Source organism: Bufo gargarizans, chromosome 7, assembly GCF_014858855.1.
Source record: "Bufo gargarizans isolate SCDJY-AF-19 chromosome 7, ASM1485885v1, whole genome shotgun sequence".
NCBI classification, from domain to species: Eukaryota; Metazoa; Chordata; class Amphibia; order Anura; family Bufonidae; genus Bufo; species Bufo gargarizans.
Genome location: NC_058086.1, coordinates 187,752,964 through 187,780,725, shown reverse-complemented (window position 1 = coordinate 187,780,725; position 27,762 = coordinate 187,752,964). Strand labels below are relative to the sequence as shown.

Genomic DNA, 27,762 nt, shown 5'->3' with positions numbered 1-27,762 from the left:
AAGACATCCATATATACATTTTTCGCTAAATTTATTGTTCTACATGTCTTTTATAAAAAAAAATGTTTGGGTAAAAGTTATAGCGTTTACAAACTATGGTACAAAAATGTGAATTTCCACTTTTTGAAGCAGCTCGGACTTTCTGAGCACCTGTCATGTTTCCTGAGGTTCTACAATGCCCAAACAGTAGAAAACCCCCACAAATGACCCCATTTCGGAAAGTAGACACCCTAAGGTATTCACTGATGGGCATAGTGAGTTCATAGAACTTTTTATTTTTTGTCACAAGTTAGCGGAAAATGATGATTTATTTTTTCTTTTTTTTTCTTACAAAGTCTCATATTCCACTAACTTGTGACAAAAAATAAAAACTTCCATGAACTCACTATGCCCATCACAAAATACCTTGGGGTGTCTTCTTTCCAAAATGGGGTCACTTGTGGGGTAGTTATGCATTTTAGGGGCCCAGATGCGTGAGAAGTAGTTTGAAATCAAAATCTGTAAAAAATGACCGGTGAAATCCGAAAGGTGCTCTTTGGAATGTGTGCCCCTTTGCCCATCTAGGCTGCAAAAAAGTGTCACACATCTGGTATCGCCGTACTCAGGAGAAGTTAGTGTCATTTTACATATACCCATGCTGGGTGAGAGAAATGTCTTGGCAAAAGACAACTTTTCCAATTTTTTTTTATACAAAGTTGGCATTTGACCAAGATATTTATCTCACCCAGCATGGTTATATGTAAAATGACACCCCAAAACACATTGCCCAACTTCTCCTGAGTACGGCGATACCAGATGTGTGACACTTTTTTGCAGCCTAGGTGGGCAAAGGGGCACACATTCCAAAGAGCACCTTTAGGATTTCACCGGCCATTTTTTACAGATTTTGAATTCAAACGACTTCGCACACATTAGGGCCCCTAAATTGCCAGGGCAGTATAACTACCCCACAAGTGACCCCATTTTGGAAAGAAGACACCCCAAGGTATTCCGTGAGAGGCATGGCGAGTTCCTACAATTTTTTATTTTTTGTCACAAGTTAGTGGAATATGAGACTTTGTTAGAAAAAAAATAAAAAATAAAATCATCATTTTCCGCTAACTTGTGACAAAAAATAAAAAATTCTAGGAACTCGCCATGCCCCTCACGCAATACCTTGGGGTGTCTTCTTTCCAAAATGGGGTCACTTGTGGGGTAGTTATAATGCCCTGGCATTTTAGGGGCCCTAATGCGTGAGAAGTAGTTTGAAATACAAAGTTGGCATTTGACCAAGATATTTATCTCACCCAGCATTGGTATATGTAAAATGACACCCCAAAACACATTCCCCAACTTCTCCTGAGTACGGCAATACCACATGTGTGAAACTTTTTTGCAGCCTAAATGCGCAAAGCGGCCCAAATTCCTTTTAGGAGGGCATTTTTAGACATTTGGATCCCAGACTTCTTCTCACGCTTTCGGGCCCCTAAAATGCCAGGGCAGTATAAATACCCCACATGTGACCCCATTTTGGAAAGAAGACACCCCAAGGTATTCAATGAGGGGCATGGCGAGTTCATAGAATTTTTTTTTTTGGGCACAAGTTAGCGGAAATTGATTTTTTTTTTGTATTTTCCCACAGTCTCCCTTTCCGCTAACTTGGGACAAAAATTTAAATCTTTCATGGACTCAATATGCCCCTCACGGAATACTTTGGGGTGTCTTCTTTCCGAAATGGGGTCACATGTGGGGTATTTATACTGCCCTGGCATTTTAGGGGCCCTAAAGCGTGAGAAGAAGTCTGGAATATAAATGTCTAAAAAATGTTACGCATTTGGATTTCGTGAGGGGTATGGTGAGTTCATGTGAGATTTAATTTTTTGACACAAGTTAGTGGAATATGAGACTTTGTAAGAAAAAGCAAACAAAAAAAAACAAAAACAATTTCTGCTAACTTGGGCAAAAAAATGTCTGAATGGAGCCTTAAAGGGGGTGATCAATGACAGGGGGGTGATCACCTACAGTGGCAGAAATAATTATTTGACCCCTCACTGATTTTGTAAGTTTGTCCAATGACAAAGAAATGAAAAGTCTCAGAACAGTATCATTTCAATGGTAGGTTTATTGTAACAGTGGCAGATAGCACATCAAAAGGAAAATCGAAAAAATAACTTTAAATAAAAGATAGCAACTGATTTGCATTTCATTGAGTGAAATAAGTATTTGAACCCCTACCAACCATTAAGAGTTCTGGCTCCCACAGAGTGGTTAGACACTTCTACTCAATTAGTCACCCTCATTAAGGACACCTGTCTTAACTAGTCACCTGTATAAAAGACACCTGTCCACATAATCAATCAATCAAGCAGACTCCAAACTCTCCAACATGGGAAAGACCAAAGAGCTGTCCAAGGATGTCAGAGACAAAATTGTAGACCTGCACAAGGCTGGAATGGGCTACAAAACCATTAGCAAGAAGCTGGGAGAGAAGGTGACAACTGTTGGTGCGATTGTTCGAAAATGGAAGGAGCACAAAATGACCATCAATCGACCTCGCTCTGGGGCTCCACGCAAGATCTCACCTCGTGGGGTGTCAATGGTTCTGAGAAAGGTGAAAAAGCATCCTAGAACTACACGGGAGGAGTTAGTTAATGACCTCAAATTAGCAGGGACCACAGTCACCAAGAAAACCATTGGAAACACATTACACCGCAATGGATTAAAATCCTGCAGGGCTCGCAAGGTCCCCCTGCTCAGGAAGGCACATGTGCAGGCCCGTCTGAAGTTTGCCAATGAACACCTGAATGATTCAGAGAGTGACTGGGAGAAGGTGCTGTGGTCTGATGAGACCAAAATAGAGCTCTTTGGCATTAACTCAACTCGCTGTGTTTGGAGGAAGAAAAATGCTGCCTATGACCCCCAAAACACCGTCCCCACCGTCAAGCATGGGGGTGGAAACATTTTGCTTTGGGGGTGTTTTTCTGCTAAGGGCACAGGACAACTTATTCGCATAAACGGGAAAATGGACGGAGCCATGTATCGTGAAATCCTGAGCGACAACCTCCTTCCCTCTGCCAGGAAACTGAAAATGGGTCGTGGATGGGTGTTCCAGCACGACAATGACCCAAAACATACAGCAAAGGCAACAAAGGAGTGGCTCAAGAAGAAGCACATTAAGGTCATGGAGTGGCCTAGTCAGTCTCCGGACCTTAATCCAATCGAAAACCTATGGAGGGAGCTCAAGCTCAGAGTTGCACAGAGACAGCCTCGAAACCTTAGGGATTTAGAGATGATCTGCAAAGAGGAGTGGACCAACATTCCTCCTAAAATGTGCGCAAACTTGGTCATCAATTACAAGAAACGTTTGACCTCTGTGCTTGCAAACAAGGGTTTTTCCACCAAGTATTAAGTCTTTTTTTGTTACAGGGTTCAAATACTTATTTCACTCAATGAAATGCAAATCAGTTGCTATCTTTTATTTAAAGTTATTTTTTCGATTTTCCTTTTGATGTGCTATCTGCCACTGTTACAATAAACCTACCATTGAAATGATACTGTTCTGAGACTTTTCATTTCTTTGTCATTGGACAAACTTACAAAATCAGTGAGGGGTCAAATAATTATTTCCGCCACTGTACATAGACTCCCTGATCACCCCCCTGTCATTGATCACCTCCCTGTCATTGATCACCCCCCTGTAAGGCTCCATTCAGACGTCCGTATGATTTTTACGGATCCACGGATACATGGATCGGATCCGCAAAACACATACGGACGTCTGAATGGAGCCTTACAGGGGGGTGATCAATGACAGGGGGGTGATTAGGGAGTGTATATGAGGTGATCACCCCCCTGTCATTGATCACCCCCCTGTAAGGCTCCATTCAGACGTCCGTATGTGTTTTGCGGATCCGATCCATGTATCCGTGGAAAAATAATAATAATAAAAATCATACGGACGTCTGAATGGAGCCTTACAGGGGGGTGATCAATGACAGGGGGGTGATCAGGGAGTCTATATGGGGTGATCATGGGTGATCAGGGGTTCATAAGGGGTTAATAAGTGACAGGGGGGGTGTAGTGTAGTGTAGTGGTGTTTTGTGGTACTTTACTGAGCTACCTGTGTCCTCTGGTGGTCGATCCAAGCAAAAGGGACCACCAGAGGACCAGGTAGCAGGTATATTAGTTATCAAAACAGCGTCTAATATACCTGTTAGGGGTTAAAAAATTGCATCTCCAGCCTGCCAGCGAACAATCGCCGCTGGCAGGCTGGAGATCCTGTCTCTTACCTTCCGATCCTGTGAACGTGCGCGCCTGTGTGTCTGCGTTCACAGGAAATCACGGCTCTCGCGAGATGACGCGTATATGCGTCACTCTGCGCAGAGCTGCCGCCTACGGACCGCGGATCTGCGTTAGGCGGTCCGGAAGCGGTTAAACAAAATTAGGCAGGTGCATAAATTTGGGCACCACAAAAAAGAAATGAAATCAATATTTAGTAGATCCTTCTTTTGCAGAAATTACAGCCTCTAAACGCTTCCTGTAGGTTCCAATGAGAGTCTGGATTCTGGTTGAAGGTATTTTGGACCATTCCTCTTTACAAATCTGTAGTTCATTCAGGTTTGATGGCTTCCGAGCATGGACAGCTCTCTTTAAGTCACACCACAGATTTTCAATTATATTCAGGTCTGGGGACTGAGATGGCCATTCCAGAACGTTGTACTTGTTCCTTTGCATAAATGCCTTAGTGGATTTTGAGCAGTGTTTAGGGTCGTTGTCTTGTTGAAAGATCCAGCCCCGGCGCAGCTTCAGCTTTGTCACTGATTCCTGGACATTGGTCTCCAGAATCTGCTGATACTGAGTGGAATCCATGCGTCCCTCAACTTTGACAAGATTCCCAGTCCCTGCACTGGCCACACAGCCCCACAGCATGATGGAACCACCACCATATTTTACTGTAGGTAGCCGGTGTTTTTCTTGGAATGCTGTGTTCTTTTTCCTCAATGCATAACGCCCCTTGTTATGGCCAAATAACTCAATTTTAGTTTCATCAGTCCACAGCACCTTATTCCAAAATGAAGCTGGCATGTCCAAATGTGCTTTAGCCCACCTCAAGCGGCACTTTTTGTGCTGTGGGTGAAGAAAAGGCTTCCTCTGCATCACTCTCGCATACAGCATCTCCTTGTGTAAAGTGCGCCGAATGGTTGAACGATGCACAGTGACTCCATCTGCAGCAAGATGATGTTGTAGGAAGGGAAGTCGCGGTTGATGAGTCTCTCATTGCTTTCAAGGGGAGACTCATTATCCGCCAGTATGTTCCCTCTAAGCGGGGGAGGTATGGCGTGAAGCTGTACAAACATTGTGAGAGTACCTCAGGACGCGGATGACAAAAGGAAAGTGGGGTCATCCTCGTCCTCACTGGGGCTCTTGGACTCGGAGGCAAGCTGGGCATATGCCGCCTAGAACATCCGGCGGGCCATAGGGGAGTGTGCAGTGGCGGATCCAGGGGGGGGGCAACGGGCCAATTGCCCCCCCCCCCCCGAGCTGGCGGCGGGCGGCGGCAGCGGCGGCTGGGCACAGGGAGATGAGCGCTTCCATTGTGGAAGCACTCATCTCCAGGCATCTGTATCGCCGTCCTCAGGACAGCGATACAGATGCCTGCCTGTGCTGCGGCAGGGAAGGGAGAGGCGTGTCCCTTTCCCTTCCTCTGATAGGCTGCCGGCCTAGTGCCTGCAGCCTATCAGAGGCCGGCGCAGGCGGCGCGATGACGTCATCGCGCTGCCTGAGCCATACAGCGTGGGACACAGGCCAGAAGAGGCCTGCATCGCATCGCTGACATGGAGGTAAGTATGTGTGTGGTTTTTTTTCCATTATATACAATACTTTTACTGGCACCTGGGGGCGGTTATTACTGGCAAAGGGGGGGGGCTATTACTGGCAAAGGGGGGCTATTACTGGCAAAGGGGGGCTATTACTGGCAAAGGGGGGGCTATTACTGGCAAAGGGGGGCTATTACTGGCAAAGGGGGGGCTATTACTGGCAAAGGGGGGCTATTACTGGCAAAGGGGGGGCTATTACTGTCAAAGGGGGGCTATTACTGGCAAAGGGGGGCTATTACTGGCAAAGGGGCTATTACTGGCAAAGGGGGGCTATTACTGGCAAAGGGGGGGCTATTACTGGCAAAGGGGGGCTCTTATTATTGGCAAAGGGGGGGCTCTTATTTCTGGCAAAGGGGTCTCTTATTACTGGCAAAGGGTGGCGCTGGTATTACTGGCAAAGGAGGGCTGTTATTACTAGCAAAGGGGGGCTCTTATTTCTGGGGCTGTTATTACTGTTGGCTCTTATTACTGGCTCAGAGCGGCTGTTATTACTGGCACAGAGGGGCTCTTATTACTGGGGGCTGTTATTACTGGCACAGAGGGGCTCTTATTACTGGGGGCTGTTATTACTGGCACAGGGGGGGCTGTTATTACTGGGGGCTGCTATTACTGGCACAGGGGGGCTGCTATTACTGGCACAGGGGGGCTGCTATTACTGGCACAAGGGGGCTGCTATTACTGGCACAGGGGGGGCTGTTATTACTGGGGGCTGCTATTACTGGCACAGGGGGGCTGCTATTACTGGCACAGGGGGGGCTATTATTACTGGCACATGATTGGGGGCACTATAGGGGCATCTACTGAGGCCACAAAGAAGGGGTATTTTATATGGGCTCTCTGTACAGTACAATTTTATACTGGGACACATTATGGTGGGTACTATGGGGAAGGGGGGAGAGGAGTACTATGGGGTCATCTACGGGGGGCACTAAGAAGGGGTATTTTATACTTGCAAATTATGGGGGACACTGAGGGCATCTACTGGAGCATTTTATACTGGTACATTATGGGGGCACTAGGAGGAAGGAGGGTGTGGAGCACTATGGGGTAATTTACTAGGGGCACTATATAGGGGTATTTTATACTGGCACATTATGAGGGCACTATGGAGACATCAGCTCAACTGGGGGCATTACAAGGGGGTATTTTTTGCACTGTCACATTATAAGGAGAATTATTACTACTGGGGGGGGCATTATGGTGGGCTTTATTACTCCCCCATGGTATGACCCCCTAGTAGCGGCACCGGCCTCTCCCTGCTCTGCTATCCCTCTGCCCCTTCTCCAAATCCTTATTATGAAATCTTTCTCATTAGGATAAAACACATCAGCTCCGCCGAGCCCCCGGCCAAGTGTGGAAGTGGCGTCCGAGATCCCCAAGGGCCAAGTGACTGTAAGTGTTCATGTGGAATATGTTTGTTATACACATATAGCCTACACTGTGTAGTCTGTTCTATAAGCACCATTGTTTTGTGGCGGCGGACAGAAAATAATCTGAAAGTGCCCCTCCCGAGACCAGGCTCTGGATCCGCCACTGGGAGTGTGTGTGTGTGATAAACTTTATTTGGTATGCGTGTGTGTGGGGGGACGGGTGTTCGGGAACTTACCCAAAACCTAACAGACAAAAAAATAAAAAAAGGCCCAAAAATGTGATTTTTTTTTTAATTCAAACTCGCTGATCAACCGTCTGAAGTTGATCAGCGGTGGGGTGTGTGATGCGCTAACAGTGGCCGGACGCTAAGAGTCCCGGCCACTGAAGGATCTTACAGCCACAGTCAGCGTACGCAGAAAAAAAAATAATAATATGCTTGTGCCCCAAAAAAGTTGTGGGGGGGGGGGCAAGCTGCAGCACACCTGGGGGGTCTAGAGTCAGGGTTAAAAACATGGGGTGGAAAGTGGGAGGGGTTTCATCAAATCAAGCACGCAATATCTCGGAAACCAAAGCGGCGCAAATGTTAATTTTTGCAGCACAAACGCAGCACAAACGAATGGTGTATTTCTTTTTGAAATTTAAGAACATGGGGTGGAAAGTGGGAGGGGTTTCAGCAAATCAAGCGCGCAATATCTCGGAAACCAAAGCGGCGCAAACGTTAATTTTTGCGGCACAAACCAGCACAAACGCAGCACAAACGAATGGTGTATTTCTTTTTGAAATTTAAGAACATGGGGTGGAAAATGGGCGGGTCTTCATAAAAATCTAACGCGCAATATCTCAGGAACCGAACCGGCACAAACGTTCATTTTTGCGGCATAAACCAGCACAAACGAATGGTGTATTTATTTTTGAAATTTAAGAACATGGGGTGCCAACTTCACACAGGTGAAAGAACGTGCTCATGTGAATTGTAGTAAAGGCATTTACTCATTTTGTATCAGGATGCCACAATATTTAAAATTCTCCAAACCGGTTGCCATTTTGTTGCCAGACATGTTCGCATACTAGACAAAATGCTATCAACTAGTGATTGTAGAGTGAACATAAATCATGCATAAACTTGGCTTAAATAGCAAGGCTGTTATCTTTGTAGTATGAATAGGCGCCAAGTGTGTAGATACATGGAAAAGGAAAAATAATTCACAACGCCTCATACAGATCAGAATCATACTATAGGAACTCACATACCTTGTGAATGTGACCTATAACATATAGGTTGCAACACACGCAAACTTAAAAATAGAATCAGTGAGCATATATATGAAACAAAAACTGATACTAGGTCATTAAATACGAATTTACCTACAGTATCTAAACACTTCAGAGAATCTTTTCATGTAAAGGCATAGAGTAACTAGCCCCCAGAGAGGGGCAAACTGGAGGAAAATCTTCTCATGTGTTAAGCATTTTGGGTCCTCACACTGGGCACATTTGCAACATGGACTAAACTTAAAGGGTAACTGTCATGTTTTCATAAAGAAAAAAATCAATTTTAGCATATGTTACTGCAGCATTATGCATCAAACAATCTTTAGTTTCTTCACATACCACTGTTTTCCTTGAGTTTTTCCCTTAGTTATGGCTGTTTAAACATTTACAATATGAGGACCTCCTCAAGATGGCTCCTCTGCCAGTTCTCTGAGGCCAAAACTGCTTTTCCTCACTTCCCATGCACACTTTCTGTAGCCAGCAGCTTCCTGCCAGCCAATCAGATTGGATTACTGAGAGACACGACTCCTCATTCTAAAGCCTAATGCAGGCATGCAGTGTGGAAGACCGCCCCTCTGTCTACTGTTTATACCAGGCATCCTCAAACTGCGGCCCTCCAGCTGTTGTAAAGCTACAACTCCCACAATGCCCTGCTGTAGGCTGATACCTGTAGGCTGTTCCAGCATGCTGGGAGTTGTAGTTTTGCAACAGCTGGAGGGCCACAGTTTGAGGATGCCTGGTTTATACTAAAAGGAAGATAGACAAGCCCTAGCAACAGTCTTAAGAGAGCAGTGCAAAGGGACAGAGGACATTAATGAAAGCAGTTATTATAAGGCAATTACAGATCTGTTGACAATCATTGACAGACTAACTCAGGTATACATGCCTAGATCTAATAAACTAGCAAATAAATAAAAATATGACAGTTACACTTTAAAAACAGATCTAATGTATCTATGTTGTCTGCTGACCAATGCCAATCAACATACATGGCCTATACAACCACCCGGAATCATTAGGTTTAAGTAACACATGATGTAACCGCAAACTTATGGATACAAAACAATTGACAAGATATGGTTAGGAAACCATATATAGAAATGTGCACAACACATGGTTTTAACAATTTTTAATGGAATTACCTACAATAAAAGTTTGTTCTTAACTAGAATTTTTGGGTCCAAGAGCTGAAAGATAATGAAAGTGGCTGGACCGCATCCTCCATCCTCCTCATCAGCATTATTGTATTCCTTTGCATCTGAAACCACCATTTCCTCATAACTTCTTGACCTTGTTGTATTTTTACCTTCAGTTAAATGACCACTGAGGCTGGGTTAAAATGCTCTTGATGCCACATACGTCCAAAACCCCATTGACCTGTAGTAGCCAATGGCTGCACGATTTTGTGGGCAAAATTGAGTTATTACCTGTGCAATCACATGCCCATTGGTCGCTGGGTGAGTGGGGTTTTGTCTGAATGGGGTGGTCACATTTTATAAACCAAGTCTAATTAAACTGCAGTGAGATAGATGTCTTATTCTTTTTTTTTTTTGATAATCGATAATTTACCTAAAGAAGATTTTCCTGAAATGTTATTTAGAAACAAAGAAATGACTTATGAGCCCGCAGTTCCTCTGACCCCATGACACTGGGTGCCATTTATCAAGGAGCGGCACTTTACAACAGTCTTTTATACCCCTGAGCTTCTGGAGCAGCTTAAACCCTTTTGCTTTTCCACATCACATGTCAATGTAACATCTTGCAAAGTAATTCTTTCATTTCTTGATACAGCAGGGAATGTTATAGTATTGCTCTCAAACTGGAGAAGCATGTCCAGTGCACATTGTACAGTCTGCTTGAACTCGTCTGTGCAACATTACTCCTCATGTTGGGCGAACATGGTTGGATGCCAAGTTAACAACTGTCATACAGTCTGCTCGAGTTCTTGGCAGAGTTCATGCTGTCCTAGGCCCAACTGTTCTGAAAGCTCTACCGCCTCTGTTCAGTACATTGTCTTACTGTTAGATTCAAGAAAGCAGGAGCAATGGCCCCACTCTAGACTACATGCACCTCTGCTAATAATAGGATCCAGGGAAGTATGGATAATTCCTGGCCATTCATGTTCATCAGCTACACTGCTGCCATCCTTTTTCAAGTTTGGAAAACATACAATATGTAGGACGACCACCAAGCTTAACATATGTAGTGACCCCCTACAACCTATTGTGCATGTTGTCCTAATTGGCGTGAGGAGTCTTATAGGCCTGGCAGTGCTCCTCTGGAATTCTGGGAAGAGGGTATGCAAATAAGCTATTAGCAACCCATTCACCGTAGTCTGCTGCCACTTTTCTCATGAGTATTCCATTTAGTTTCTGTAGAACATTTCCTCCCACAGTTATGTGGAAACCAGTTTTGGCATAGTCTCTGACCACCACCATGTCTGTGTGCCAGAATTATGTATTTTTTTCTAAGAGCTCCATGTCCTTACAGATAACTGCCACCATGGACATGGAGAGACTGTTGGCAGCCATAGGGTTAATCCACGGATGCTTCAGCCCCTAAGAGTTCAGGAAGCATGCCTGATATAGCTTACTGGTTATCTTTGTGACCTTGAAGCCCATGTAAATCAATCAAGCAACTTGTAGTCAATTCATCTGTGATTCTACTATTGGACATCATCTGACAATTGCCCCTGAGGTGGGCTCGGGTCCTCTTAGTTTAAAGGCTGCTGTTCAGTGAAATGGGGCCATGCAGATGACCACTTCCTGGCTAAGGGACCTGGCTCACCACACGACCAACACCTCTGTACTGCAACACTTCTGGGATGGACATTGCATCTTATCTGACTTGCAGGTAGACTATGATTCCATAAAAGTGTGATTTCTGCCTTCACCTCGGAAATTGACTCACAAAGATACCTGGTCAATTTTTTCATTTCTCTTCCAGTTTTATCTTCCACCATCACATGGAAAGCTTATATAGATTTGACTCCTTAAGCAGCTACAACCACACATTCTTCTTCATATCTCACCAACTCTATGGCTTCTCACACTATGTCCTGCAGGGAGCCATCTTCTTCTTGTCTCATATATTGTCCTAATGTGGTATACGTTGTGGAACTCTATAGCGCGACCATGAATTTGTGACAGAGCAATGGATTTGTGTCAGGCACTGCCACTCACAACTTTAGATCATTTTTCAGAAGCCAAAGCTACAGGGTTTGGTAGCTATAGAAAACTGCTCAACCACCCATCCATTTCTCTGTATTCAGGTGTATAATTTCTTTGTCATATTAATGATGGTCGTTGCATCACCATAAAGAGGTTCAGTGTTTATAGAGTCAAATAGTTCAATGATGGCATCCATAGTTTTCCTTAACTCCTGGAGCAATACTAGTGGCCTCCAGGGGTACACCTAGCCTTTCTGCTGCCTGAGGCGAAAATGTGACGGCGCTCCAACCCCCCCCCCCCCCCCCCCCCCCCATGCCAATTTCTTAACCCAACCCCTTCCCTCCAGCCCTACTGTTAAAGACAGGGGCGTTGCTAGGGTCTCAAAAGATCCGGCACCCAAGCACCAATGCATATGGCCCAATTCTCTAAGTTGAACAACTGCATCCCCCCCCCCCCCCGCAAACACTAGCACTGAAGACATTGTGCTCTACTTGCTATACAGCAGCACGTACCGCTCACATCCAGGGCCTCCAGGTGACGTCTCCTCTGATGTAGATCTTCTCTGTCATCATCTTCTCCATTCGGTCCCGACACTGCTCTCAGCCGCCTCATCTCTACAGAGTGTAACACACAGACATCTTAGCTTCCTTACTTTTCTGTACCCCCAAATAATATCCTGAAGTAAAATGAGTGCATACAGATAATCCTCCCCATAGTAATAGTGCTCCTCATAGTCCCACCAATATAACTCCCTTCTAGAATGCCCTCATTAGTAATACTGCCCCCTACAGTGCCCCCAACCATGATAACACTGCACAAGAATGCCTCCATTAGTAGAAGAGCCCTCCAGTATTAATAATACCCTCACAGAGCCCCCAGTAGAAATAAGGCCCTCCATTGTTCCCCCAGTGGTAATAAAGCTCTCTACAGACCCCTCAGTAGTAATAAGGCCCCCATAGTACTCTTAGTAGAAATAATGCGGATCTATAAGGCCCTCCTACAGATCCCCCAGTAGTAATAAGAACACCTAATGTCCCCTGGATTTAAAATGCCCCCACAGTGCCCCCTGTATGTATATAGCCCCCTACTGTTATTATGCTTGCCCTGCAACTCCCCCAGTATTTATAATGCCGCCTGCAGTGCCCCCTGTAGTTATATTCCTCCGTTTAGTGTCCTCAGAAATTATAATTCCTCAGCACCTCCGCCATACAGTCCCATGTATATACTATATATCTGTACATATTGCATCTATAATACTGTGTAATATATGAAGTGTGTGTATATATATAGATATACAGTCCTGATCAAAAGTTTAGGACCACTTGAAAAATGGCAAAAAATCATATTTAGCATGGCTGGATCTTAACAAGGTTCCAAGTAGAGCTTCGACATGCAACAAGAAGAAATGGGAGTGAGACAAAACATTTTTTGAGCATTCAATTTAATGAAAACAACGAATAAACTGAAACAGGCTGTTTTCTAGCTGATCAAAAGTTTAGGACCACACCTCCCAAAAAAAAACTAAACCCCCCAAAACAGAAATCCAACTTCCAAACATGAACTCAGTAATGAGTAGCTCCGCCGTTATTGTTTATCACTTCAAAAATTGCTTGATGCAAGCGTTTCCATGTGGTGAGTGGGAACATTTCTCCAAGTGGTGAAGACGACCGCACGAAGGCCATCTACTGTCTGGAACTATTGTCCATTTTTGTAAACTTCCCTTGCCATCCATCCCCAAAGGTTCTCAATTGGATTTAGATCAGGGGAACACGCAGGATGGGCCAAAAGAGTGATGTTATTCTCCTGGAAGAAGTCCCTTGTCCTGCGGGCATTGTGTACTGTAGCGTTGTCCTGTTCAAAAACCCAGTCGTTACCACACAGACGAGGGCCCTCAGTCATGACGAATGTTTGACGCCCCTGCACTTCCTGAAGCTCCATTGTTCCACTGAAGGAAAAAGCACCCCAGACCATTGTGGCGCCCCATCCACTGTGGCGCGTAGAAAACATCTCAGGTGGGATCTGCTTGTCATGCCAGTAACGTTGGAAACCATCAGGACCATCAAGGTTAAATTTTTTCTCATCAGAGAAGAAAACTTTCTTCCACCTTTAAATGTCCCATATTTGGTGCTCTCTTGCAAAGTCCAAACGAGCAGTTCTGTGGCGTTCAATGAGACGAGGTCTTTGAAGACGTTTTTGTTATTGAAGCCCTTCAGTCTCAGATGCCATCTGATGGTTATGGGGCTGCAGTCAGCACCAGTAAGGGCCTTAATTTGGGTCGAGGATCGTCCAGTGTCTTGACGGAGAGCCAATTTGATCCTCCTGCTCAGTGCTAATGACATTTTATTGGGTCTTCCACTTGAATTTTTTGTTCCATAACCCTCAGGATCATTTAAGAAATTCCAAATGACTGTCTTACTGCGTCCCACCTCATCAGTGATTGCGCGCTGTGAGAAACCCTGCTTATGCAGTTCAACAACCCAACCACATTCAAAAAGGGAGAGTTTTTTGCCTTTGCCATGACGTGTGACTACCTGACAGAAAATGACAATGAATCCACATCTTTGCACAGATTTAGCCTTTTAACCCCTTAAGGACTTAGGACGTATCGGTACGGCATGGTTCCCGAGTCCTTAAGGACCCATGACGTACCGGTACGTCATGAGTTTAAAATAAGATTGCGGCCGCCCCGGGGGTTAATCCAAACGGGATTTCGGCTGAAATCATTCAGCCGGCATCCTGTCACAACGCCGAGGGGGGTCATGTGACCCCCCCGTATCGGCGATCACAGCAAACCGCAGGTCAATTCAGACCTGCGGTTTGCTGCGCTTTTAGCCGATTCTGATCCCCGCGGTCTCTGACCGCGGGGATCAAACGTTAAAATGCCAGAAATTAAGTTTTATTAACCCCCCCCTGCACCCCTGAATGATATTATGTGGGCGGGTGGTGCAGGAGGGGTGTCGCAGGCGGTGCGGGAGGTGCGGGAGGCGGGCGGTGCGGGAGGCGGGATCACGATCCCCCGCCCGCCTCCCCTTGAATAATCGTTGGCTTCTAGTGGGTATACCAGGGTGCCAGCACATTGCTGGCACCCTGGTATAAACGGCTGACATCGGTGATGCGATGTCAGCCGTTTAACCCTTTCCATACAGCGGTCCGTACGGACCGCTGTATGGAAAAGGTTAACAGCTCAGGGAGCTCCCTCCCTCTCCCATCGGGGGGCTGCTGTGCCTTTGCAGCCCCCCGATGGGAGAGGGAGAGAGCTCCCAGGCAGCCCCCCAAGCCCTGTCCTTACCCTTCCCCGTCTGCGAAGTTCTGAACACTACTGAGCAGACGGGGAAGGTTCCCATGGCAACAGGATGCCTCTCAGGCGTCCTGCTGTCCATGGTGCTGAACAGATCTGTGCTGAAGGCAGAGATCTGTTCAGACAAAGTGGTAAGTAAAATACAGTGCAGTACAATATATATTGTACAGTACTGTATTATACAGACATCAGACCCACTGGATCTTCAAGAACCAAGTGGGTCTGGGTCAAAAAAAATGTAAAAAAAAAGTGAAAAAAGTTAAGATAAAAAAAAAACACATTTATCACTGAATAAAAAAAATAAATATATATATACTACACATATTAGGTATCGCCGCGTCCATAACGACCTGATCTATAAAACAGTCATTTTACTTTCCCCGCACGGTGAACGCCATAAAAAAATAAAAATAAAAACTATGAGAAAATTGAAATTTTGCCCACCTTACTTCCCAAAAAAGGTAATAAAAGTGATCCAAAAAGTCGCATGTACGCCAAAATAGTACCAATCAAACCGTCATCTCATCCCACAAAAATCATACCCTACCCAAGATAATCGCCCAAAAACTGAAAAAACTATGGCTCTTAGACTATGGAAACACTAAAACATGATTTTTTTTGTTTCAAAAATGAAATCATTGTGTAAAACTTAAATAAATAAAAAAAAGTATACATATTAGGTATCGACGCGTCCGTATCGACCAGCTCTATAAAAATATCACATGACCTAACCCCTCAGATGACCACCGTAAAAAAATAAAAATAAAAACGGTGTAAAAAAAGCCATTTTTTGCCATCTTACATCACAAAAAGTGTAATAGCAAGCGATCAAAAAGTCATATGCACCCCAAAATAGTGCCAATCAAACCGTCATCCCATCCCGCAAAAAATGAGACCCTACTTAAGATAATTGCCCAAAAACTGAAAAAACTATGGCTCTTAGACTATGGAGACACTAAAACATTTTTTTGGTTTTAAAAATGAAATCATTGTGTAAAACTTACATAAATAAAAAAAATTGTATACATACTAGGTATCGCCACGTCCGTGACAACCTGCTCTATAAAATTACCACATGATCTAACCTGTCAGATGAATTTTGTAAATAACAAAAAATAAAAACGTGCCAAAAAATCTATTTCTTGTTACCTTGCCGCACAAAAAAGTGTAATATAGAGCAACCAAAAATCATATGTACCCTAAACTAGTACCAACAAAACTGCCACCTTATCCCGTAGTTTCTAAAATGGGGTCACTTTTATGGAGTTTCTACTCTAGGGGTACATCAGGGGGGCTTCAAATGGGACATGGTGTCAAAAAACCGTATGGCATTCCTTTCCTTCTGCGCCCTGCCGTGTGCCCGTACAGCGGTTTACGACCACATATGGGGTGTTTCTGTAAACTACAGAATCAGGGCCATAAATAATGAGGTTTTTTTGGCTGTTAACCCTTGCTTTGTAACTGGAAAAAAATATTAAAATGGAAAATCTGCCAAAAAAGTGAAATTTTGAAATTGTATCTCTAATTTCCATTAAATCTTGTGCAACACCTAAAGGGTTAACAAAGTTTGTAAAATAAGTTTTGAATACCTTGAGGGGTGTAGTTTCTTAGATGGGGTCACTTTTATGGAGTTTCTACTCTAGGGGTGCATCAGGGGGGCTTCAAATGGGACATGGTGTCAAAAAAACAGTCCAGCAAAATCTGCCTTCCAAAAACCGTATGGCATTCCTTTCCTTCTGCGCCCTGCCGTGTGCCCGTACAGCGGTTTACGACCACATATGGGGTGTTTCTGTAAACTACAGAATCAGGGCCATAAATAATGAGTTTTTTTTGGCTGTTAACCCTTGCTTTGTAACTGGAAAAAAAATATTAAAATGGAAAATCTGCCAAAAAAGTGAAATTTTTAAATTGTATCTCTATTTTCCATTAAATCTTGTGCAACACCTAAAGGGTTAACAAAGTTTGTAAAATCAGTTTTGAATACCTTGAGGGGTGTAGTTTCTTAGATGGGGTCACTTTTATGGAGTTTCTACTCTAGGGGTGCATCAGGGGGGCTTCAAATGGGACATGGTGTCAAAAAACCAGTCCAGCAAAATCTGGCTTCCAAAAACCATACGGCGCACCTTTCCTTCTACGCCCTACTGTGTGCCCGTACAGTAGTTTACGGCCACATATAGGGTGTTTCTGTAAACGGCAGAGTCAGGGAAATAAAGATACAGTCTTGTTTGGCTGTTAACCCTTGCTTTGTTAGTAGAAAAAATTGGTTAAAATGGAAAATTAGGCAAAAAAATGAAATTCTCAAATTTCATCCCCATTTGCCAATAACTTTTGTGCAACACCTAAAGGGTTAACGAAGTTTGTAAAATTAGTTTTGAATACCTTGAGGGGTGTAGTTTATAGAATGGGGTCATTTTTGGGCAGTTTCTATTATGTAAGCCTCGCAAAGTGACTTCAGACCTGTAGTGGTCCCTAAAAATTGGGTTTTTGTAAATTTCTGAAAAATTTCAAGATTTGCTTCTAAACTTCTAAGCCTTGTAACATCCTCAAAAAATAAAATATCATTCCCAAAATGCTGCAAACATGAAGTAGACATATGGGGAATGTAAAGTCATCAACATTTTTGGGGGTATTGCTATGTATTACAGAAGTAGAGAAACTGAAACTTTGAAATTTGCAAATTTTTCAAAATTTTTGGTAAATATGGTATTTTTTTATCCAAAAAAATTAACTTTTTTGACCCAATTTTTGCAGTGTCATGAAGTACAATATGTGACGAAAAAACAATCTCAGAACGGCCTGGATAAGTCAAAGCGTTTTAAAGTTATCAGCACTTAAAGGGACACTGGTCAGATTTGCAAAAAATGGCCAAGTCCTTAAGGTGAAATAGGGCTGAGTCCTTAAGGGGTTAAAGGCATGTGGTAGCTTTAGAAAGATAGACAGGAGCAATTAGTTGGCGGGGCCTCTCCTCCACTGTGGGCCCCACAGTAGGTACGCCACTGCCAATACGCTTGATCTTTTAGAGTTCTGGAGGCGAACACCACTCTTCAGTGGTCTTAACTCCACTCAGCTACCCACAAGTCTTCAGGGAAAACCAATTCTGCACTGCCGACCAACTTCTTTGTTGCTTCCCACCTACTGGATCTCACTGTGCAAGCGGCAATGCAGACTCCATTACTAGCGCTCACTTCTCCACAATTATAGCTATCTTCTGGTGAAAGACATGCTATTTTATAGGCTCTACTAACATCTCCATCCAAATATCACCAGTGCCTAGAGAGGAACCAAAATCCTGTTCACAAATAGACATAAATGATGCACCATGTACACCCTCCTTAACCCCAGGCAGTCTGTCCTGAAAACGGAGCAAAGAACATACACAACAGTTACATCAGTAAATCATGAAACTGTAGAGTTGTGTGACAAATAGTTTTTTGTGGGGCAAGCTGTAGTTTTTGTTAGTACTATTTTGGAATATGACTAATATAAGGCCACGTTCACACTTCCGGTTTTCACTGACATGTCCGCATTTTCCACAGACAGCACTCTTACCCATTTATATATTTGTGCACATATCACTATTTTTTTAATGACCGTGGGTCAGTTTAAAAATCATGGCGACATGCACTACTTTGGTCCGTGAAGCGGACCAGATACGCCCATTGAAGCCTATTGGTCCGTAAAAAAACATGGACCCATAGACTTGGCATCTGTGTTGCGTCCATTTTTCACTGACCACTGATGGGAGATGCTCTGGAAATGAATTTTCAGCTGAGCAGTGTCCATGGAATACAGATGACATGTAGGATATATAATGGACACATGAACCAAACACGGATCCTTCACGGACATGTTCAAAGATGTAAGGCAGACACTTTTTTTTAAAAAAAATTTCGGGCAGAATCGATTCAAACCAGAATAATTTTTTTAAAAATATTTTCTGAATCGGATACAAAAGGAATTTCAATAAATCTGTAACTTCAACACATTTTTTTCATTTTGCAATATTTATTAATCCCACAAGGGGGCGTGTACTTGCAATCCTTTTATTGCTTACATAATATACTACAATACTTGACCACAGACTGTAAGGGGTTAAACTGAAGGGATGAAAGTTATCTCTGTTCTGGCAGCTACTGCCGGAGCCCAGATATGAGCATCGGCCATGTTCCTGCTGCCGATGCTGCAGTTACAGTAGCAGTTAGTGTTGAGCGAATCGAAGTTCACGCGCTGGACTTGGATCCGAATTTCAGGAAAAATTTTGATTTGCAGCAAAGCTAAATTTCATTGTGCTCCATGGTAATGAATCGATTTTCCCTGAAATGGCGGTAAAAATGAAAAAATAAATCATATTTACCTCATCCATTTGAGCACGAAGAGGCCGCCGCGGCCATCTTGCTTGAAGATGCCACTTGAAATCTCGTGCAGGGTGATGTATGACATCACCACGCCGGCTGACGTGATGATGTCATCACGCACTGTACGAGATTTTGTGCTTGATTCTCAAGCAAGATGGCCGCGCCCCCTTAGCGATTAAATGGATGAGAAAAGTACAATTTCAGTTTTACTTTTTAATGAGCAAACACTAAAATGATTTAATATGGATCTCAGATACCGCGATCATCGATGAACGCGGCATATGAGTGGTTCAATGATGGGGGCGGCGCAATCGCTGTTCCCTGTCATTGCACACGCTATTTACAAAGAAATGTGCTTCGCGTAATTCGTCAAAAAGCTACTTATTTTTGTTAAATTCAGCAAAGCAGCCAAATTGAATTTTAGAGAACTTCACTCAGTACCCACAAGATCAGTATAACATATACACTCACCTAAAGAATTATTAGGAACACCATACTAATACGGTGTTGGACCCCCTTTTGCCTTCAGAACTGCCTTAATTCTACGTGGCATTGATTGAACAAGGTGCTGATAGCATTCTTTAGAAATGTTGGCCCATATTGATAGGATAGCATCTTGCAGTTGGTGGAGATTTGAGGGATGCACATCCAGGGCACGAAGCTCCCGTTCCACCACATCCCAGAGATGCTCTATTGGGTTGAGATCTGGTGACTGTGGGGGCCATTTTAGTACAGTGAACTCATTGTCATGTTCAAGAAACCAATTTGAAATGATTCGAGCTTTGTGACATGTTGCATTATCCTGCTGGAAGTAGCCATCAGAGGATGGGTACATGGTGGTCATGAAGGGATGGACATGGTCAGAAACAATGCTCAGGTAGCCCGTGGCATTTAAACGATGGCCAATTGGCACTAAGGGGCCTAAAGTGTGCCCAGAAAACATCCCCCACACCATTACACCACCACCACCAGCCTGCACAGTGGTAACAAGGCATGATGGATACATGTTCTCATTCTGTTTACGCAAAATTCGGACTCTACCATTTGAATGTCTCAACAGAAATCGAGACTCATCAGACCAGGCAACATTTTTCCAGTCTTCAACAGTCCAATTTTGGTGAGCTCGTGCAAATTGTAGCCTCTTTTTCCTATTTGTAGTGGAGATGAGTGGTACCCGGTGGGGTCTTCTGCTGTTGTAGCCCACCTTTCTTTCCCATTCTGACATTCAGTTTGGAGTTCAGGAGATTGTCTTGACCAGGACCACAACCCTACATGCATTGAAGCAACTGCCATGTGATTGGTTGACTAGATAATCGCATTAATGAGAAATAGAACAGGTGTTCCTAATAATTCTTTAGGTGAGTGTATATCTGTCATAGAGCGCAAGCTGACCCTTTGTCGTAATGAAGTTTTAAGAGGCTATATATCTATCCGTAAGAAAGTATAGATAGCGCCCATACAGCTGGTTTATAGAAGACATTAACATCTTCACTTATCCCTTGGAATTGAATTTTGAAAGGTACAATGTTGGCAAAAAAACAAGGAAATAAAACAAAATAAAAAAGGAAAATAAATGAGCGGTGGTGAGAATGGAAAGTCATTTGAGGCTGATTTGTGTACTGCATCTGACTGATTGATATGTGGTGTATTCATTTTATTTAATTCATGTGAACCCAAGAAACTGGAAAATGTAATATCATCATAAATATCTGGTCTTGTGAATGCTAAATTATTAATATTACCGTACATTGCAAATGTCTTGAACAGAAAAGGAAACAAAGAACAGGATTGAGACACACCAGATACTCCACAGATATTTACTTTAGGGATTATTGCTATGTTCTGTCAGATAAGAGTTGTGTAAGTAATTGTGTAACATTCAGTAAAGAGGAACATCGGACAGGATATAAGCACAAATAAAAGCCTAAGCCTTCAGGAAGCTGGAGGTCAGATGATGAGGGTAGTCAGTATGTGGACTTCGCTGGTCACTGTTCTCTGCCTGGTAACCTGTATTAGTAATGCTGAAGACTCATGTCCAGGTGAGTAATCTCTAATAACGGGAAAAATTATCTGCCAATGTTTGCCAACTAAAAACTTCCAAACCAATTCTTCTTCCAGTATCAGTAATATTATTAGTAATACAGGACATCACTGAACTAATATCTAGTACATCTACAGTACCTTGTAGTGATGTCTCTTCAGGACTGGGCGCCACTAAAATGACAAGATTCTTTAAATAAAATTTAATTCTGCCATATTTTCAATATCTTTAACTGAATATTTGCTGTTTAAAGAGGCTATCCCATGAAAGTGATGTTTTACCTGTCCACAGAAGAGGTAATATCCGATCAAAGAGGGTCTGGCTGCTGGGACCCCCAGGGATACTGAAAATGAGGAGTCCCCTGTCTGGATGGAGCAGTAGTGCATATGTGGATCCACTGTTCCATCCACTTCTATGGCAGATGGCAGAGATGTAGACCCCTTTTGATCATTTTCATGCGATGCTTCCTTTAAGCTAGTGAGATGTCAGCATATAGCAAACTTGCCAAATCTTCCAAAATGGGGGAGATCTCATGGACTCTCATCAGAGCTGGCATGTCTTGGCTGCTGACGGCCACCACTCAGAGGACATGGCAGCAGACGGACATATTTAGTTGTATATATCTGTATGCATTAAGCCCCTCTTGTGACGGCTCCAGGCAGATAGATACATGACATTTCTGGTATATCAGCATAGGATGGCCGAGCTGCCTGGACAGCAGAGAGGGGTCTGCGCTCATCTACATATCAGTAACAAAGCAGATATCTCTCCGGATGTTTAACATACAGACAAAAGGAAAGTATTGTAATCAGCATAATGAGTCCTACCAGGCAGCATGTCAGTTTTAATAGGGTTGGTCATGCTGACAGAGGCTCTTTAAGATAGCTGTGTAGCCTCAGGAGGAAGCACAACGCAAAACACGTGTTGGGGTCGTTTTGAGGCGCCATACTGGGTCTGTATTACTTGTGTGTGCAGTTTTGTATATCAATTTGGATGTATGTCCATTTTTTTACCACATATTTGGTGCCTCATCTGTGGTTTGTGTCAATACCTTATATTTGTGTTTTAATTGTGCATCGTAATAAAGTATCTTAATTTTTACAATGATATATGTAGAGTGCATTCTTTATCGATAGTTTAATATATGCATCTACATGGTTTTCCAATGGGCCCTATGTTTATGGGTTTGCAGTTTTGGAAGCCAAAACCAGAAACATAAGTTATATCTGCCCTTTATACTTTCTCTCCTTTTATGATCCACTTCTGATTTTGGCTTTCAAAGCTGCATAAGGAAACCTGACCGTGTGGCCGTACCCTAAATGTCTACATTTTACATCACCTATTATCTTGAAACATCTTACTTACAGAAGTAAAATATGTGGCACTTGGAGAAACCGAGAAGTTGACTATTCTCCGAGGATGTCCTGGTCTGCCTGGACCTCCTGGACAAAAAGGAGAAGCCGGTCCATCAGCAGAGAAAGGTGAATATTTATGAGCAATTAACTATCGGGCTAGAATAACTGGAATCAGGGCCTTCGTGTGGTTGATATACCGTAGATAGATATGAGACAGACAGACAGATAGAAAGATAAAAACAAATAATTGCCGTTTTTGTTTCAGGACCCAAAGGAGACCCCGGGAAGGTTGGACCTGCAGGGCCGCCAGGTTTGCATTCAGATAACAGGGGTTTATATCGTAAATAAGGCTACTTTTTTACATCTGCGTTGTTAATTCGGATTGAAACGGATTTGTGCGATTTAATACACCCAGATGCATCGGTTTCAGCAGGATCCTGTTGTTTTAAATAGAAACTGAACAAACCGGATCCGGTATGAAAATCATTTTAAGTCACTGGGCTCTGGATGCATTTTTTTCTGCCGGATCTCAAAAGCGGAATTGAAACTCAGATGTGAAAGTAGCCGAGACTGTTTGTTGGCCGGTACCTCTAAATTATGTGTATCTACAATATTTTACATGCACTGTCCTCCACCTGTAAAGAGATTACATTACAGTTGTAGCAAACTTTAAATTGAGAATTAATACAACAAAAGTCATTGGAAAAGTCAAATTAAAGTCTGCTGTATGTTGGTTGTTTTTTATTTTTTTATTTTAGAGTTATACTAGGGGGTTGCTCTTTATTGCTCTTCTAACCAGAATGAATCCACAAGTGTGAGTGAGCCTGTGATATCCTCTGCGGCTCCAGGGGAATTTCATAATGCCTATTGCCCCGCATGAGTGGTCAGTAGAATACAGGCGCTATTTACATCCTCCTGTGTAATCTTATAATGCATGGGTGGCTTGCACAGATTAAAGGGGTTATCCAAAACTACAAACTGCCCCCACATGTGCCGGGCCCCTCACACGGAATATACTTACCCCGCTCCCTGCGCCGCTCCCTCCTGGTCCCAACACCACCGCTGCTGCTTCTCCCAGTGTGTCGATGAAAACATCCGGTGTTCAGGGGGGGGGGGGCAGCCTCACTAGCATCGCGGGTGACACTAGGGAGGCTCGTCCCTGTCCCCGCCTGCCATTGGCTGCTCCCCCCCCCCCAACACTGGATGTTTTTATCGGCGCACTGGGAGAAGCAGCGGCGGTGTGGGAATTAGGAGCGGTGAAGGGAGCGGGGTAAGTATATTCCGTGTGAGGGGCCCAGCACATGGGGGGGGGGGCAGTTTATAGTTTCAGATAACCCCTTTAATGGTGTCCATCTAACAGTTGTCAGTATCAGCATTTTCTTTCGCATTATTTCCAGACACAGCAGCAGTATACGTCTCCGTGTCCCATGTACTATAGAGACCATTAAAAGTAAATGAAATATATGTTTCCTATAAGAACATCAATATACGGTAACACATCCTGCACAGGAATATGGACCAGTATTCACTGCTGTATTATTTATTACAGGATCTGCAGGTTCTCCTGGATTAAAGGGACAAAAAGGTGAGTGAATTGACATAATGCAAAGAAAAAATATTTTGTCTAGAGATTGAGGGAGATCTATCAGAACTAGTGCAAAGGAAAAGTGGTGCAGATACAAATAATAACCAGTCAGGTTGCAAATTGTATTGAAAAAGAGAGCTGGAATCTGATTGGTTGTTATGGTAACTGCTCCACTTGTCATCAGTTTTATTAATGAAAGGATCAGAACCGATAAAAAAACAAACTCATTCATCATCAATTTTCTCATCAAAGGTTATATCGGTTTAAGGGGTCGCCCCTTGAAAAATATTGGATCTGAATACTTTTGTGATTGCATGTAATTCAAAATTTAGTATATCCAGTGAGTTATTCACTGAAATCTATCTGTATAGCGCCACCTGCTGTTTGTTCTTTTTCTAATTTCGCTGTCCTGCTCACTGAGATGGCCGCACATGCTCAGTTTCATCCTTCAACTGCCAACAGCTGTATTCGAAAGAACGCATCCTTGAGAGATCCCCCATGAGCTGTCAGCTGGATATAAATCTAGCAGAGCAATGAATGGGGAGATCTCTGAATCCATGTGAGCTGGTTCTAAGTTTCATATAAAGAGATTGTCGTGTACTATACGATGTCTGATTTTGTGTTGCATTAATCATGGGATAACCCGTTTAAAGTAAAAAAAAAATTTAATGTGTTTCCTTTTTCCAGGAGAGAAGGGGGAACCTGGCTCCTCAGCTCCAGTATATGGTGAGTCGTGAAAGTCTTGGGTAATAGAAAGTTTTGTTCTGTACATTTATTCTTTAGTTAACCCTTTGGGGGTTGCTTATACATATACATTCAGAAAATATCACAGCTATACTGCTGGTGTCCATAGGTTGCAGTGACCATTTTTTTCAAGGTGAAACCCAATTTTCCCTTTGTTATATTTACTTTATATTTAATGACCACCTTCTAAAATCAGGTCAATTTCAGATCAACATGCTCATTAAATTTTGTCAATACACATGTATGTTGCCTTGCTGGCCACAAGGACATGCTGCCAGTGCCCCTTCTCCTTAAATAGGTTCTCCAGGTTCAGGACTGCACCCTGATATAAGCTATTCTCCATTCTTTTGCTATATATGAGTAGAGCATTGGAGCATTTCCTTGCTCAGATGCTCCCCCCCCCCCCTTGCCTTGCGCTGCATTGCGCAGGGCAAGGTCTGTTTGCTTACTGCTGGTGAAGTACCGCGCTTCTCCTCACTATGCTAGGCGGAGACTTCCACTTAGCAGTGAACCTGGTGACATCACCGACACAAATGGGTGGCCTATAGCGCTGCCCTAGGATGTTTTGGAGGCGGGTACTATGCGAATTAGTATAATACCGCCTACAAAACAGCCTCTGGCAACACTAGAGAACACCCATTTGTGCCGGTGATATCACCAGCTTTCTGCTAGGCGGAAGTGCTCCATTCATATGTAGTAAAAGAATAAAGAATTGCTTATATCCGGGTTCAGCCCTAATCCCAGAGAACCCCTTTAACTATTAAGCAGAGAATCATTAGATCATAAAGAGAACTATGCAGCCTGTGTAGCTGCACAGTCCTCCCTATTGTCACGGCTGTGGATGGGGGAAACCCTCAGCCGTGTGCCGATGGAAGATGGTCGCTGCTTGACCAGGACCACAGGATTAGGGAGCAGGTCATCTCCTACAGCGTCCCTAACCTGACCCTAACTCCTACCTGCATGGGCCAACCTTTAAGGTAGGAGGACCCATGCGCAGGAACCTCGGAGCCCTGACTTACCCTCCGACCGGTCCCTGGGCTAGGAGTCAGGGTAAGACATCCTGTTCCTTCTGGATACGGAGGAACAGGAGTCTCACTGGCCAAGCTGCAAGCAAGGGGGAACAAATGAAACCTATGGCAATGGCAGGTACTTGCCACAAACATACAGTGACCTGCCACAGACAACCAAGCCTGGAACCCATGTGGATGTACTGCCCACAGACAGCAGGACTCAGCACACAAACACACAACACACGGGAACCCAGGACCATAGGTGCAATAAAGAAACATAAAACCAAACACATCTTCCAGACACAAAACGACATATATTTTGCTATATTTTGCTATGACCAGAAGGATGGCCCCCACTGGCAGTTGGTAAGCAACCAGGAGGATGTCTCCAGCCAGCATGGCTGAAGCACACTCTCTGGCTACTGCCTACAACTGAAGCTTTATAGGGCCAAGAGGCCACACCCAACAATCAGACACACCCCAGTGACCCACACACACTGAAAGGGAGTTAGCCCTTCCAAAATCGCAGAAGGGAAAACACAACTTAAAGGGGAAGTGTCCAAACAACAAACACACTTGCTGTTGCCGCAGGCAACGACATGGGCGGCAAGCGTGTCCTGGGAGTCAGCCCGAAGGCCGGGACACTGCCACCACAGGTACATCATACAACCAAACGTTGCCACGGACAGCCACAGTGAGGGGAAAATGTCAGTGCACACCACACATAAACAAAGTGCACACAGACATACAAAAGTGCTTCAAACGCGCACACAACTCCAAGGGAACCGCACACATAGCTGTTGTCCGCGGCAACCGCACTTGAGGCTAACAACATTATGCCTCAAGCTGCGGTTGACACTACAACCCAAAACCGCGGGCAACTGTATGCGGCTCCCAAGGAGTCACGGCCATAACATGGTCGTGACACCTATCCTCCGTGCACTCAGCTATATGATCAGAGCAAAAAGGAAACAAACTTGGCGTATATTCCTTGTACCACATTTCTTAATAGTTTTTGACATTTTTCTGACACTTTTTCCACTTCATCCGACAATAAGTGTGGTTTTAAAGAGTTGTCCGAGATAATGAAAAATCTTGGACAAACCCCCCAAATGCTTAAAAAAAAAAAATCATCAATACTCACCCCTTGCTCGGTATCCGGAAACACTGTGGCCCTTAAAAAGAAATCAGCACAGCATTTTAGATATAGAGTATTCAGATTGCAAAGTCAAAATGGTATTCGGTGATGGGACCTTTTTTTAAGGGGTCGAACCCAACGTCACCTTTAGATCCAGGTGAAAATTTATATACAACATATTGCAGTAAATCTTCAATTAAACTATATATCACTGAGCTCAGCGGCTCGGTCTTTATTATTTTGAATTGCAGTTTTAGGATAAGACAGCATTCTTCATAAATACATTGTGACCAGATTATCAATACGATAATACATTTGCAGTGGTCTAATAAACCAGAGGACACAGCATATCAGCTGTTATGTGAATGCAATTTGGTGATTAAACAAATCACGGAAAAAAATATACAAAACATCCTGCACGATATGATAATGAATGTTGCGGATGTACATGGCTACATTTATACAGTCACAGAAAATAATGCACTATAATAGTAGATGCAAGCATAACATATGGACTAAGCCCTCACTCTATTGATAAAATCTGGTCAATACATTTTGATCAAAACAC

At 43.6% G+C, this 27,762-nt stretch overlaps 1 protein-coding gene across 1 annotated transcript in view; it reads left to right on the top strand.

Moving 5' to 3' along the window:
• LOC122944087 (ficolin-1-B-like) overlaps window positions 1-27,762 on the top strand; it is a 257,588-nt gene that overhangs the window by 206,825 nt on the left and 23,001 nt on the right. Inside the window, exons 5-9 of the mRNA XM_044302310.1 lie at window positions 21,265-21,360; window positions 22,730-22,843; window positions 22,983-23,027; window positions 24,267-24,302; window positions 24,990-25,028. Of these exons, the coding sequence (XP_044158245.1) occupies window positions 21,265-21,360; window positions 22,730-22,843; window positions 22,983-23,027; window positions 24,267-24,302; window positions 24,990-25,028 (330 nt within the window). The remainder of the gene's footprint in view (window positions 1-21,264; window positions 21,361-22,729; window positions 22,844-22,982; window positions 23,028-24,266; window positions 24,303-24,989; window positions 25,029-27,762) is intronic.